The sequence below is a fragment of the Erythrolamprus reginae genome, chromosome 7 (assembly GCF_031021105.1).
Source record: "Erythrolamprus reginae isolate rEryReg1 chromosome 7, rEryReg1.hap1, whole genome shotgun sequence".
Classification (NCBI taxonomy): domain Eukaryota; kingdom Metazoa; phylum Chordata; class Lepidosauria; order Squamata; family Dipsadidae; genus Erythrolamprus; species Erythrolamprus reginae.
Window position 1 is genome coordinate 9,760,976 of NC_091956.1, and position 16,058 is coordinate 9,777,033.

Below are 16,058 nucleotides of genomic sequence, written 5' to 3' on the forward strand. Positions count from 1 at the left end.
GTGGACGAAAGTTTGGCGATGACGTACGACATCATCAGGCGGGAAAAACCATGGTATAGGGGGGGAAACCGCAAAGTATTTTTTAATTAATATTTTTGAAAAACCGTGGTATAGCAGTTCCGCGAAGTTCGAACCCGCGAAAATCGAGGGACCACTGTATTGTTTAAAAAATTAGCTTTGCTTTCTTAAAATACAAGCAACACGTTTAGCCTTTCCCATTTTGTTGTGTGAATATTTTTATTTGTAAATAATCAGGCATGTATGGGAGTGAAAACTTACCAGAAAGACTAAATATCAAGTTCATAACTTTTCTAAATAACCACCTGCTTCAAATCATTCAATTAACTCTAAAACTCAACTGGGTCCCAAATGAGCAAAAAATGAACTCAATAAAGCTGGTAATACATTTTGTGATTTTGATTTTATGGATCACAGCTCATGAAAGTGAAATCCCTTTAAGTCAAGCTCAAATCCTTATCTTTTGAATGCATCTGTGCAACTTTCCTTAAACATGAAAATATAACTTCAACCAGTTAGCTTTCTGGAATTGGGTATCAGCCAGTGGTTGCCATTTTCTGGACAAAATAGTGTAACATTTTTAAAAAAGTATAAAAATAAAATTTAAACTTACAGACTGAAAGAGGTAATTGTTTTGAAGCCATTTATATTTATATTGGTTCTTAATGCTAGGTTGATATGCAAACTTTGTCAAGTATGCTAAATTTTTGTATCTTTGTAAGACTTAATGTTAACATTTTAACAAGATTGACAAAATCACATTAAATGTTATATTCAGGAAACTGTTCAAATTCATCTGATAAAGAGGGGGGGTTGTGTGTAAAATCCTTTTGTTACTTATGCCTTAACATAATTTATGCATAATTCAGATTCTTTGCTGAAATATTTGCTCAGCTGAATTGTTTTCAGATAATCTGCTTTAAAAAAGCATTTTAACCAACATAATTGTAGTAAAAAACCAATCCAAATTGTGCTGCTTTCATAGTGATGAAGTATTATTTAGCCAGAAACATCCGCTATCCTGCTTCCATAAATCAGTTTGCAGTCATATTTTATCAGCATTATCTTTGCAGAAATTTAGAAATAACAGTGGTATTCAGTAACATTCAGAAGATATTCTCAAACGTACAAGTTGTAAAAAAGCTCAAATTATCTAGCAGTTAGCATCTTACCCAAGTTGATGGCTACATAAATAAGGTTTGTGTTCGCCTCTATTTTCATGTGATCACAAAGTGGTCATTTCAATGCATGAAAATTTATTTATTAACATTTCTATACTGAAGATTCCCAGCAGTTAACAAAATTATAACAAATCATAAGGCATTACAACACAGGACACTACTCTTGAAAAACCATTCCATCTTTGCAGCCTGCTCGCTGCAATTTTCTAAATCCAGGTACATATCACGGCACACTCCAGTGCTGCTGACCCTGCAAGTCCCAACATCTGTCGGAATCATGGCGATGAAGTCTCAAAAACTGTTCACCTCTGCTACTATACAGCAGTGCCGAGAGCACCTCAAAATGCAACAGTCACAGAAGGTAAGTTTTTTTATTTGAGTCATTCAACAAGAAATACAAATAAAATTGTATAAACACAAGAACCACATTGGCATCGTAACACAGATGACAAAAGGACAAAAAAGTAAAAACCATAAAGAAAACTAGCCGGTCACTATGTACAGTTAGACACTGCTGTGTCATACACTAAGTCTTTTACAAAACAATTTCATGTCACGAAGACTACCCTCCAGTCAAGTCCTTTTAAGTTCTGCAAGATGGCTTTGCTGTAGTCTCTCTGCCTATAAAACCAAGAAAAAATCATTATGAGACTGTGCAACGTTTCGAAGAATTTTTAAAAGGTCCATTTTCATGAACTGCTTTTAAGTCCTCTATTTATTCCTTGTTTCACCGTTAAAGATCATATGCATCTGTCAACATGAAATACTTCTGATAACCAAATTATATTTGACATCCCGGGTTGACCAGTTCAGCTCAAATGATGGAGCTATGTCAAAAGAACTGTAGAAGCTCAGTCAAGTAGTTCTTGGTTTACTAGAAACCAAGCTGTGGTAGAATCTTACATAGCTTGAACCGCTAATGAAAAATAGAAAAATGGCAATACACCAAGGAAAATTATTGTTAGCCAAGTGGTTAAAATAGAAGCTGTTATTTGCACATGATCTTTAATGTTCCCAGATTTAAAAGTTCGTTTTGGTTTGTAGATTTCACTAATAGCTATAAAAGAAAAAAAGCAAGCATTAAATCTTAAAGAACGAACACTTAAAATGAGGTCCACAATTGATATACAACACTAAACAGAAGGCCAAAAATGATTAAGCTGTAAAGGCATTTATGCACTTTAACTCCTGTAAAAAACCATTTTAAGTTAAAGTTAAGACACTTAAATCTTCAAAGATTTTTAAAAAGAAGCCAAAGTCTGAAGTTTTCCACTTTAATCTTTACGCTGGTACATGAAGTTGGAAGAGACCATACCACAGGACAGCGTTTTCTGGTGTATGCCTTGCGCTCTGCCTGCAACGTGCGACCCCCAGAGATAGACGTGGTCAGGGTGACACACGGCCTGCAAGGAAGTTCCCGCTGGCGGGTACAAACAAGGTATAATGTCAGAGTTAGAAGACAACAATCTTGTTTTGCTTAAGTTGTACCCATTTCAGTACGTTACCTGTTGGTTAACACTTCTATTAAGTTAATTATTCGTCTACACCACCTGGCACACAAAAATGTAAACAGAAAAACTCTTATGTTTCTCTGACATACTAAGGACGATGAATCACCTTTTACAAAGTTAAAGATCTATAGACACTTAAAACAGAAAGTTTAACAGACATTCACACGTTTTTAATTTTTTTTTAAAGAAAAAACAAAGCTATTCAAGAGAAGTGATTTTTTTAAAAAAAATTGTTATTTGTCTATTGATCTTTAAATTAGATTAGACATAGGAGAGGTGACGCATTCACCCAATACACACCTTTTTCTTCCCAAGTATTTCTTTAATATGGCTGGTAGTTGTTTTGGTGATTACCGCCACCTCGGGATGCCTTTCCGTATGTGCTTTGCTGTCCTATTCCAAAAGAGAATATTAGCAGTTTTGGGAACTGTTAAGAAAATGCAGGTTGGTTTGACAAAAAAAGCACTCTTGTCAAGATAGACCTTACTATTTAAACACAAAATAAAATAATTCTGTAATACTCCTGTAAGGATATCAACAAGATTAACAAATATTCTACCTTAACTAGTTCAGTAGTACCTCTAGATACGAGTTTAATTCGTTCCAGAACGGAGCTCGTATGTCGATCAACTCGTATCTGGAACAAATGGCTTTAGACTTTGTTTTTCCACGTAGAGATAACCAGAAGCAAGGATTCTTGCGCCACCTAGTGCAAGCTCGGCTCGTATCCCAAATTTGAGCTCAGGTGTCGAACAGAAATTTTGCTCCCATCGTGGCTCGTAACTTGGAATACTCGCATGTGGAGCAGCTCGTATCTACAGGTACTACTGTATCATAAAAAGCAACTCAGCATATCGATTTAAGAGTTTTTAAAATTATCTGGTCTCAGTGATTTACAATAAACTCAAAATCAAGACATTAGACAGTTCAATTAACAGGGTGTCCAGGGGGAAAGCATTTTGAAATTCCCTGATATTTCCCTGACATTTCCCTATAACTTTCGATCTAGTTAAGGCAGTCGTAGATGACGTCATACCAAATGTCTAAGCCAAGGAGAAATATCGGTAGCTGAGGAAGCAAGTTGTTGCCAGTTATGCCCATCTTTGCTCGTCTCTGCTAGGCAGAGCAATCCGGGTTTTTAAAACATGATTTTTCCCTGACTTTTAAATATTTTAATAGTTTGTCTCCCCCCCCCCCCCATTTATTCTGCTTTTTTCGTTAATTCCCTGATATTTCCTGAACCGATTTCCCTGATAATTCCGTTTTCCAGGTTTGCTGATAGTTAAAAGAAGTTGAAGGTTTCCCTATCCAGTTGGTGTCCGACTCTAAAGCATGGCGCTCATCTCCATCTCTTGGATGAGGGAACCAGCACTGTCCGAAGACAATTTCCATGGTCCTCTGGCCAGCATGGTTATACGCGACAGGAGCACAGAACACTGTTACCATCCCATCAAAGTAATACCTATGTCAGCGTTCTAAATAGCATCTGAGAAATCTTCATGTGGAGTTAGAGAGTTCAGCCTGACAACCTATTTATCTACTCACATTTGCATGCTTTCAAACTGCTAGAAAGACAGGAGCTTGAGCAAGTAACAAAAGCTCACCCCCTTGAACAGAGCTCAGGTCTCAAACCCTGGCTGTCAGCTCTCCAGCTGACAATCTCAAGAGTCTTCAACCACTTAGCTATCGGGCCCAGTGTGTTCTAAAAACTAACTTTTAGATGCTTCTTTAAGCATTTAAAGATTTTCCCCACTCTACAAGAAATGCTTTCAAAAAGCACCCACCAACACTTCTGAATACATGCAAAAGTACCAGCTCTTCCTGGAAAGAGTTGTCCCGAAGGTTGGATGAGATGTTTTGCTTCTCATCCATCAAGAAGCTTCTTCAGAGAGTTGAAGCTTTCTTGGATGAGAAGCAAAATGTCTTCAAAGAGAAAACAAGTCCAGTTTGCCTCTTGAGGAAAAAACGCACCTTTGGGAAAACCATGACCTGGATGACTGAGAATCTCTACACACTGGAAAGAGAGACTAACTAGAAAAGTTAAACCACATAATTAAACGAACTATTATGCTACCTGGACAATGTGGTATAAATGGATGCAAAAAAGGACAACAAATTACAGTGAAAATTGGTTTATTATACAGGACTGTGTGTACAGATGTACAAACTCAGTATATGGACAAAAATGTTAAAATACGGAAGCTGACCCACTTGAAAATATTTAATTTGTATGTGTTAAGTGTTCGTTTACATGTTGTGTTTGTGTTGTGTTTTTAATATATATATATTCAATTACATTATTACATTATATTCAAATTACTTTTAAAAGAAACCCAATATAATTAGTCAAATGAAAACCTTACCACTGTAGTCAGCATATCCCTGGCCATAGCCGTAACTTGGGTAATTGTACCCAGAATAATCGTATCCCCCATAACTGCTGTAGCTTTGATCACTGTAAGGACTGTTGTAACTTCCGTATCCTTGATCATAGTAATTGTTATACCCTTGATTCCAATTTTGTCCTTGACCTAAAATTGAAGTGATTGCAGCGTTAAGAGCCAACCATGTGTTTAAATTAATAAACAAGTTGCTATAAGGACAAAAATCTGCAAAGTGCCATATTTTTTTCAGACTATAAGAGAAACATTAGCTTTAGAAAACAAGGGAAAAAAATCTGCCTCTGCCACCATGGGCAAGTTGCCGGTTCCGCCCATTCATCACTGATCGCTGCAAATGGGCAGCGGTGGTGAGACAGCAGTGATCCCCACTGCTTAGAACAGTAGATTGGCGCCACACCAACCCCCTCCCCCTGCCACAATATTCACTCTATACGGTACAGACATTTCCACCCGCTTTTGGGGGAACGGGACGGGGAGGAAGTTTTTAAATGATAGGGTTTTATATGCTTCTTTTTTAATATTAGATTTGTTTCGCTTCAGAGGGGCGGCATACAAATCTAATAAATTATTATTAATATTATCTTTTTTTGAATAAATGTTTATTAATTTTATAATAACACATACACACTACATAAAACTCAGTGCTGTGATGCGTGCTCCCGCCACCCAACATTCAAACCCCTCCACCAAATAGAGGGTGTACCTTATTATAACATTTTAAACGAAGAACATTACAATATGTACAAATTATAATGATTCCAATTTATTCTTTATACCTTGGCCTCGAATTCTACTAACCATATAACCTCTAACCCTGTCCCATCAGTTCCTGCACTTTATTTTCATATATTCACCTTCATAGCCATAATTTCGAACTGAATGTGTTTCACCGTGTACCGGTACCAATTTTGTATTGTCCATTTTGTTGCATCCTTCCAACCTAAAACTATTACTACGTGGGCACTTTCTACAGCTGCTTCTTTAGAGAGAGGAGGGCATCTCCTCTCTCTAAAGAGACATAGAAACCCTGGAGAAGGTGCAGAAAAGATGATGAGGGGACTAGAAACCAAGACTTATAAAGAGAGATTGCTGGAACTGGGCATGGATAGCCTAGAGAAAAGAAGGACCAGGGGGGACACGATAGCAGTCTACAGATACTTGAGGGGTTGTCATAGAGGAGGGGGTCACACTGTTTTCCAGGGCACCACAGGGCCAGACAAGGGCAACGGTTGGAAGCTGACCAAGGAGAGATTCAACCCAGAAATAAGGAAGAACTTCCCGACGGTCAGAGCAATCAACCAGTGGCCTGCCACCGGAGGTTGTGGACCCCCCAACTTGGAAGATTGGACTGTCATTTAGCTGGGGTGCTGTAGGACAGTGTTTCCCAACCTTGGCAACTTGAAGATATTTGGACTTCAACTCCCAGATTGCTGGCTGGGGAATTCTGGGAGTTAAAGTCCAAATATCTTCAAGTTGCCAAGGTTGGGAAACACTGCTGTAGGATTTCCTGCTTAGGCAGGGGGTTGGACTTGATGACCTGCAAGGTCCCTTTCAAAACAAACAAACAAACAAATCTGATAGTCCGGAAAATACGGTCCTTGCTTTGTTCCTTTCTAAGATATTTTCTGGTATCCCAAAGCTGATTTAATGCTAGCCCTTTCCTTTTATGAGACAAGTTAGAATGTACTTTTCCTTCCTGCTAAAACTGAGGGGATTTTTCACAAATTACTTTATTGCATGAGTTATATAGGCCAGTTACAGTTCACCATACTTACCCCTGCCACGTCCTCTGGATCCCCCACGCCCACTAGTTGTAGCACCTCTGCCTCCCTTTTGTTGCTGTTGCTGCTGCCTATATACATCTTTGGGCTGTGCTACTTTGATCTCACACTAGGACAAAAGAAGAGCGTGTGTAAATTTCAATACAAAATAAATGAAGAATATGCGAAGTTCAGTACAGTTAACAGATGAGAAATACCTTGCCAGAACCAATCTGATGGTATCTGCTTTCTAGCAATTTCTTCACTGGTTCTTCATCGGAGTATGTGATGAAGCAGAAACCTCTCCTTTCGTTTGTTTTTGTGTCCATGGGAAGCTCTATATTCTCAATCTGCAAAGCCACATTAAAAAAACAATCAAAGGGTATTCACCTGATCCAAGCTCCTTATATAGGACCTTCAATTTTTAAAACAACCTCTTCCGTTTAACACTGTTCTGCCTTTTTCTATGCTTGGAAAGCATCATAAACTTTATGGAGTTGTAGTTCACATCATTTAAACCACTGATTCTCACCTGGGGGTCGGGATCTCTTTGGAGGGGTTGAACGACCGTTTCATAGGGATAGGACCATTGGGGGGAAAACATTTTCCATGGTGTTAGGAACTAAAGAGTCTCGTGTTCGGAAACTTCAGATCGTGCAGAATGCAGCTGCGAGAGCAATTATGGGCTTCTCTAAGTATGCCCATATTACTCCAACACTCCGCAGTCTGCATTGGTTGCCGATCAGTTTCCGGTCACAATTCAAAGTGTTGGTTATGACCTATAAAGCCCTTCATGGCACCGGACCAGAATATCTTCGGGACCGCCTCCTGCCGCACGAATCCCAGCGACCGGTTAGGTCCCAAAGAGTCGGCCTTCTCCGGGTCCCGTCGACTAAACAATGTCGTCTGGCGGGACCCAGGGGAAGAGCCTTCTCTGTGGGGGCTCTGACCCTCTGGAACCAGCTCCCCCCTGAGATTAGGATTGCCCCCACCCTCCCTGCCTTTCGGAAACTCCTTAAAACCCACCTGTCGTCAAGCATGGGGGAACTAAAACATCTCCCCCTTGCCCATGTTGTTTTGCCGTTTGATTGATTGACTGTGTGCCTGGTTTTTTTATATATATATATATTGGGATTGTTTTATGAATTTTTTATTTTAAAATTGTAATTAGATTGGTGGGAATTGGATTTGTTACTATGTACTGTTTTTATTGTTGTTGTGAGCCGCCCCGAGTTTGCGGAGAGGGGCGGCATATAAATCCAATAAATCTAATCTAATCTAATCTCTTCTAGTGCCTTGGAATGTATTTTTACAATCCTTGGCCATTTTACCTTATTTTTGCCTTTTTCTAGTTTTTTTCACTTCTGTGCATGCGCAGAAGTGAAAAAAACCCAGAAATCTCACATACGTGTGTCCTCGGGTTTCTGCACATGTGCAGAAGCTGAATCCTGCACAGGGGCGCACATACTCCCGGCCCATTCCGGTAGGGCCACCCCTGCTTGGAACATATTTTTACAATGGACCAATCAGGCAATTACAGTGGGGGTGTACCTCTGATCTTCCTGCCAATCAGCTTAAAGCTCTGTTGAGAAAATTGGTGCTAGACTTATGGTTGGGAGTCACCACAACACAAGGAACTATATTAAGGGATCACAGCATTAGAAAGGTGGAGAATCACTGCAAACCAACTCCGTAAACTTTAGCAACAAAATCTTTTAGAAAATAATCACTAACCCTTCAACATGCTAGTGTCATCTCTACCCTGACAATACAATCACCATCTTACTACAAACACTGAGTTATCCCCCCCCCCCAAAAAAAGCAAATTCCCTCCCATTCTTCTCAATGCAAATTCATCCCCAATATTTGCAAGGTACAGTGGTACCTCGGTACTCGAACGCTTCCTTTCTCGTACATTTCGGATAACGAACAAAGTTTTCGGCAAAAATTTGCTTCGGTATCTGAACAAAAATTCAGATACCGAACAACCAGAGAAAATTTTGTTCATTATCCGAAATGTAATCCCGGCAGCTTCAGGGGGCTGAGGAGCTCTCTAAGAGCTCCAAGCTGCAGGAAGGGTGGGGGCTGCTGCAATCTTGTCAGCTTCTGGGGGCTCCTTTCCTCATTGCTTCCTCTTATTACCTGTAAGCAGCTTCAAAAACTTTCTCCTTCCCTGTGGCTGCAACAGCGGCAGCTTCCCTTCCAGTAGCAACAGCGCCGGAAACGTCACGTGATGAAGGGAAGCCGCCGGAGCCATCTCAGCAGTTGCTGCCGCTCCAGCAGCTTCCCTTCATTACGTGACTTCCCGGCGCTCTTGCTACTGGAAGGGAAGCCGCCGCTGTTGCAGCCACAGGGAAGGAGAAAGTTTTTGAAGCTGCTTACAGGTAATAAAAGGAAGCAATGAAGAAAAGAGCCCCCCAAAGCTGCCGGGATTGCAGCAGCCCCCACCTTTCCTGCAGCTTGGAGTAGCGAATTTATTTATCCCATTGGAAATAAAGAAAATAGATTTAATTGGTTCCCAGTGAGTTAACAGGGGCTGGGAACCAATTAAATCCATTTCCATTATTTCCTATGGGATAAATAAATTCGGTACTCGGCCAAATCGGTTCTCGACCACACTTCTGGAACGAATTGTGGTCGAGTACCGAGGTACCACTGTACTTGGGATGCTGTTTCTTGATTTAGAAGAAGCTACACAGGAAGCTACACACTATGGTTTTAACTAGACATTATGCTGGGTAACAGACACACACACACCATTTGGATAAAGCTTCATATGGATTATACCTCTCCAAAGCCACCAAAATACTCCTTGATTTGTTCTTCAGATGTATCCGGGCTCAGTCCACCAACAAACACCTTTTTGGGCGGCTCTTTCCCTTTAAGGGCTTTTGCCCTTTTGGGGTCTATTAACTTGCCATCCAATTTGTGTTCTTTCAATTCCAAGACCTAAAAAAAAGAAGAAGAGATGTATTGGTAATTTAGTTCCAGGAGGAAAAATCAACAACAGGTGTTTGGATTTCCATGGTCCCCAGAGGTGACTACATACCTTCTCAACACTGGCAGCATCTTTGAAAAGCACAAACCCAAACCCTCTTGACCTCCCTGTGACAGGATCTGTTTTTATTGTGCAATCCACCACTTCACCAAAGCGAGATAAATACTCCGTCAAGTCCTTTTTGCTCGTATCCCAGCTCAGACCACCAATGAACATTTTACTGGCAGAGAAAAAAAAAGTTTCAAAAACTGACATTCAGAGCAGTTATACATTGCTCTAAAAACATATTAGCTAATTTGCTCTAATTCAAGTTTGTGGTTCAGATACAAATTGTATTGGGGGGGGGGGATTCCAGAGACACATTTTTAATTGAAACAGGAGGGAAAACAAAAGGAATTCCCCCAGAATGTTCCCCTTCATCTACTTTCCCTCAGAAAACATGTACATAATTCAGAATATCACCTAAATCAGACGATATCAACTGCCCAACAATCCAAAGTAAGTTTATCATAAACGCTAGGTATGCAAAACATTTTGAATGTAAACAACTATCTTAAGCAAAAAAGTAACATGAAATAGAAAATGACTTCAGCCATTCTGGAAACATTCCAAATTCAAAACAGTCCCACAATTCAACCATAAAACGCCATTTGCAAAAAATTGTTATAAAACTTATGATGCAGAAGAACAGTACAGGCATACTTAGGATACATCATGTCAAAATATTACTTTTTGAACTTTAAAAACCTTATTTGAATAAAGTACTGAAATTGGGTATTCGAAATTTCTGCATGTCTCTACTAAATTTCTGATAATTAACATTTGGAAGTCTTTAAAAAGCAGGGCTTTTCATTAAAAAAAATTAAGAGCTTGTCTGTATATATTCTGAAATTTATGGCTGGTTATATCAATTCTACAGATAAAATTTGGAGCATGTTTATTGAAAAGGTTAATGGACTACAGTGGGATTTCTTTCCTATTTTTTTTCCTGAATCAAAGCAGTGTAATAAAATAACAAAACTACAGTACTTAGTCTAGTTAGATGTAATTAGAGATCAAGAAAAGTAACTGGATTATTCCAATAGTTGAAAAAAATGTAAAGTATAACAAGAAATAACTTTTAAAAGAGAGTAAAAACTTGCACATTTTATTCCAAGATAGGTAACAATCGCACCTTCCTATAAAATCAGAATATAGGTGTACCACCTATCAACTTGTTACAAAGATATTTTGCAAATTATCACAGCAATTGTGTGAGACACTGGATTAGCAAATTCAGATATCCCTGATGCCATTTCAATTTCTTAATCATTACACTGCACTGTGTAAATTCTCCTTAACTATAAGGGCATGTAAGATGTTTATGCATTTGAAGGTCCATCTACTGCAGCTCTGCACAAAAGTGACATTTGTCCATGAAGATTCAAACAATCTTTCTTTTAAATGTAATTAAAACAAATAACTAAAATAGGAAAACCAAACCATGTGTCTGCCAAAAGCTACTGGAACCATAAATTTTGCAGTGGGAATCAAATGGCAAGGTATAACTAATATGATGTTGATTTTGCTAAAATGAAGGTGGACATCCTGAACACCAATAATCCTCAAATATGTACATATGTGACAGATGGGATAGTTATATCTCCTTCATAGTTGTGAAGAATGCCATTTTGTGACATTTGAAACTTGAAGCACTCAAGATTTGTACTATATTCTCCAAGGAGTTAAGGATCCTTCATCTGCACCCAAAATAACAATCCAAGCAATTTCTTGCATATGTTTAATCATACAGTCCTTTGGATTTTTTCTAGATCTATTTTGGCTTCCAAGTGCTATGTGTAGCTCTCTCTCTAGACCAGGGGGTCTCCAACTTTGGCACCTTTTAAGACTAGTGGACTTCTACTCCCAGAGTTCCTCAGCCAGTGGAAATAACAAGTCTTAAAGCTGCCAAAATTGGAGACCCCTGCCCTAGGCTATATACTCTGCCCTGCACATGGCTCACTTTCTCAAAATACAGGCAGTCTCCAACTGCCAACCATTCATTGAGTGATCCTTCAAACAGCACTGAAAAAGTGACTTCAAGACTGCTTTGTCAGAGTAATAAGTCACACAGTAGATTCTTCCAGAATAAAGACACTACACAGCAGAGATTCATTCTTGCAGAAGACTTTTACTTTGTTTCAACACACACCATGGGGCTGCTTTTTTGTGTGATTTGATTAGTCAGTGTATATATTCGAATGCACCCTTTGTGTGTGAGTAGTAAGGATTGCCCCACTGTCAAGTATGAGGTGCTCGGTAATTGGTATACAGTAGTTGCCTTGATTCACTTAATTGTGGCAAGAAAAGTTGTAAAATGAGGCAAAAGCCATCTGTTTTGCTTAGCAACATACATTTTGGGCTCAATTGCTACCTGTAACTCACCTCCAATCATCTTCTAGATGGATTTCAAATTTGGCAACTTTAAAGACATGCAGGCTTCAACTCCCTTTAATTCCCTAACCAGCAAGGTTAGGAGTTGAAAAACAGATTTTTAAATGTTTTGGACAGCACTTTAGACCAGGGGTCTCCAACCTTGGCAACTTTACAACCCATGCATGCGCTCGCTGAGGAATTCTGGGAGTTGAAGTCCACAAGTCGTAAAGTTGCCAAGGTTGGTGACCCCTGTTTTAATTAAAGACAATCGTTTCTCTCCAGGGGCCTTGGACTGAATCTCAGCCAAGAATAAAAAAACATAATCTAATATTAGCTCTTCTACAACTAGTTGAGAGGAAAGAGACTGGCCAATAAAAAATTAATCAGGATCTGAAATGTTGAGCGTCCTAGGGGAGAAATCAAACCCAAGATCACTCTTAAAAATAAAAGGTCTTTAAAAATAAAAGGAACACATCCTAGATCTGAATGAATGAAATATTCTCATTGAATATTTCATTTGCACAACTATTCCATTTGCACAACAGCATGTGAAATTGACTGCCAATCAGTATTGCTTCCTAAGTGGACAGTTTGTTTCCACAGAAGTTTGATTGATATTCTGTTTTTTAAGCGTTCCCTTTATTATTATTTTTGAGCAGTGTATAAAACAGATCGGAGGCTTTTCAGCCAGCCACGCTTCCAGTCCGCAAAGCAAGAATGGCGCAGAAGGGAAGCCCGGGAAGACCGCCCACAATGCACCGTTTTGCCAACTCCGCCCCCTGCCCTTCCTTCCCCCATTCTCAATGTTGCCAAGGTTTGACTTCGCCCCGCCCACCCGACGGGGGCCACCAACGCGCATTCTCGGCCGCCCAGGCCCGCCCACTGCGTTCCTACTGGCTGCCGGTGGCGTCACGAGGCAACGATCAACCCGCCTCTCTCAACCCCTCCGCCGTTCCACCCATTCCGGACGTGGAGACCCGCCCCCCCTCCGTTCCTCTCGCGAGAGTGATAGTGGTGGGGGGGTGAAAAGACACAAAGGGAATTGCGGTGGCGGGAGGTGCCCCGCTCGCCAAGGAAGAGCGCGGTCACGTGGCAGCTGCCGGGCGAAAGGCCTCGCTGAGGGCTTCCCCCCATTAACTCTTTTTTAAAAAACAGGCCAAAATGGCGTCCGGCCCATCAACTCGCTCTTCTCACCCCCTCCCTCGTTCGGCAAAGCTTCCCTTATCCCACCCAGCCACCCTCCGCTCGGGATTGAATCCCCTCGTACCCGTCATCCTGCTGATTCTTGCTGGCGTTGATCTTGGAGCCTTCGGCGAATTCTTCCTGGCCGCCGCCGCCGGAGCCTGTGTTGTTGTTGTTATTGCTGCTGCCATAGTCGGTGTTCTCCTCCATAGCGGGAACGGGCCGAAGGGGGGGGCGATAAAAAAAAGCGCGCGCACACCGACGCGAAGAGGTTGACTACTGCGCGGTCCGACCCGAGTAATAAAATGGCGGCCGTAACAAGAGATCCGGGCAGAGCCTGCGCTGCATTTATATAGGGCCGCGCTCGGCCAATCGGGGCGCTCCGACGGCGCAGGCGCAATGCGGCTTCTGAAGGAGCGGCGGCGGGTGGAGGAGGGTCCGGGTTGCCCATGGCGGAAGGGCAGAGGCGGGGAGCCCAATACGCCTCTGCGAGGCTTCCCTTCTCTTAAACGGCCACTTTGTGGATCCCCGGGCACTTTTCCAACAATAATTCTCCTGAATTTGGGCCGGCCTCCGTTGCGACGAGGGTAACCCGCCGAATATGACAAAAACATGAGCCGACCATGGCTTTCCTCAGGAATCCACCCTCAAAACACATATATGTGCAGAGTCACCGACCGCCCCACGTGTGCAGGTCGTAACTTGTGAACACGCGGGTTTAACGGTGTCCTTGCGATGGGCTGCATTGAGAGGAGCTGGCTCATAAGTCGGATTTAAAATATTTTCTTAAATTAGGCGTCAAGTCCTAAAATGCAGGGCTGGTTTATTTCTTTATTTTCATTTGTATTTATTTGTTTTGTCAAGTACGTATTGGTGATATACAAAGATATACTAATAATATTTATATGCATGATACTAGTAAAAAAGAACATTAGGACGGGACGGAAGGCACTCTGGTGCAGTTCATAATTCATATTTTTCTGTGCATTATTTTTGCCTCCATTTTTTAAAACAAATCACAAACTTGTTGGAAGGGCTTTTGCAATCTCAAATTGGTTTGGCATTTGCTATCGCCTTTTTTTATACTATAACCACTTATTGCATGCTTCATCTGCAATTTTAGGCCATATAAACAGGACACCTTATTTTTAAAGTATAATAAAGACTATCACAGTATATAGAAAGTATAATAAAGGATATCACAGACCAAATGATATACAGTGCTCAAAAAAATAAAGGGAACACTTAAACAACACAATATAACTCCAAGGAAATCAAACTTCTGTGAAATCAAACTGTCCACTTAGGAAGCAACACTGATTGACAATCAATTTCACATGGCTGTTGTACACATTCAACTTTGTACAGAACAAAGTATTCAATGAAATTATTTCATTCAGATGCAGGATGTGTTATTTGAGTGTTCCCTTTTTTTTTTTTTAGCAGTACTGTATACATTTAGATGTATCTCCTACTTTTTAAAAAAATAATGTGAAGGTTTACTTTGCAAATTTTCCAAATGATTTAATGTTTATGAATTATTTAAAACTAAAGTTAATCTGCTCTAATTACATGTGTACCGAGTCTACGGAGAGGGGCGGCATACAAATTTAATAAATAATAATAAATAATAATAATGTGTATAATAGTTTTTAAATTATTTCTTTTGTAAGTGGCTGTCATTAACAAAGGAGATACTGGTCTGCATTATATTTTTAATACAAATTGGCTGTCTCACTAATAATAATAATAATAATAAAAATAAAAATAATAATAATAATAATAATAATAATTTATTAGATTTGTATGCCGCCCCTCTCCGAAGACTCGGGGTGGCTCACAACAACATAAACAGTGTACAAATTCAATTTTAAAAAAATACAATTTAAATCTCTTATAATAAAATAATCACACAATCCAATCAAACCATACACTAACCATGACAATTGGGGGGGGGGGGCGGAAGTGTCAATTTCCCCATGCCTGGCGGCAAAGATGAGTTTTTAATGACTTACGAAAGGTGAGGAGGGTGGGGGTTCCAGAGGGCCGGGGCCGCCACAGAGAAGTTTCTTTCCCTGGGTCCTGCCAGACAACATTGTTTAGTTGACGGGACATGGAGAAGGCCAACTCTGTGGGACCTAATCGGCCACTGGGATTCATGCGGCAGAAGGCGGTCCGGCAGGTATTCTGATCCGATGCCATGTAGGGCTTCATAGGTCATAACCAACACTTTGAATTGCGACCGGAAATTGATCGGCAGCCAGTGCAGGCCACAGAGTGTTGATGAGACATGGGCATATCTGGGGAGGCCCATGATTGCTCTCGCGGCCGCATTCTGCACGATCTTACGTTTCCGAACACTCTTCAAAGATAGCCCCATGTAGAGAGCATTGCAGTAGTCGAACCTCGAGGTGATGAAGGCATGAGTGACTGTGAGCAGTGACTCCCAGTCCAAATAGGGCCGCAACTGGTAAACCAGGCGAACCTGGGCAAACGCCCTCCTCGCCACAGCTGAAAGATGGTGCTCTAATGTTTGCTGTGGATCGAGGAGGATGCCCAAGTTGTGGACCCTCTCTAAGGAGGTCAATAAT

At 40.7% G+C, this 16,058-nt stretch overlaps 1 protein-coding gene across 2 annotated transcripts; it reads right to left on the minus strand.

The window, feature by feature from the left end:
- Positions 1-1,263: 1,263 nt before the first annotated feature.
- Positions 1,264-13,808, minus strand: HNRNPDL (heterogeneous nuclear ribonucleoprotein D like). Of its 2 annotated transcripts, XR_011559572.1 has the most exons (9): positions 13,553-13,795; positions 9,922-10,090; positions 9,660-9,821; positions 7,091-7,222; positions 6,888-7,002; positions 5,074-5,241; positions 3,011-3,103; positions 2,515-2,619; positions 1,264-1,820 (listed from the first exon to the last, which is right to left on the minus strand). XR_011559572.1 is itself a non-coding variant. In XM_070756944.1 (8 exons), the coding sequence occupies exons 1-7, from the start codon at positions 13,675-13,677 to the stop codon at positions 3,033-3,035; spliced, it is 942 nt and encodes a 313-aa protein (XP_070613045.1). In that variant the 5' UTR covers positions 13,678-13,808; the 3' UTR covers positions 1,264-1,820; positions 3,011-3,032. The 2 variants fall into 2 exon arrangements, 1 of the variants encoding a protein (XP_070613045.1); XM_070756944.1 differs by lacking the exon at positions 2,515-2,619 and having other exon boundaries at positions 13,553-13,808.
- Positions 13,809-16,058: the final 2,250 nt, after the last annotated feature.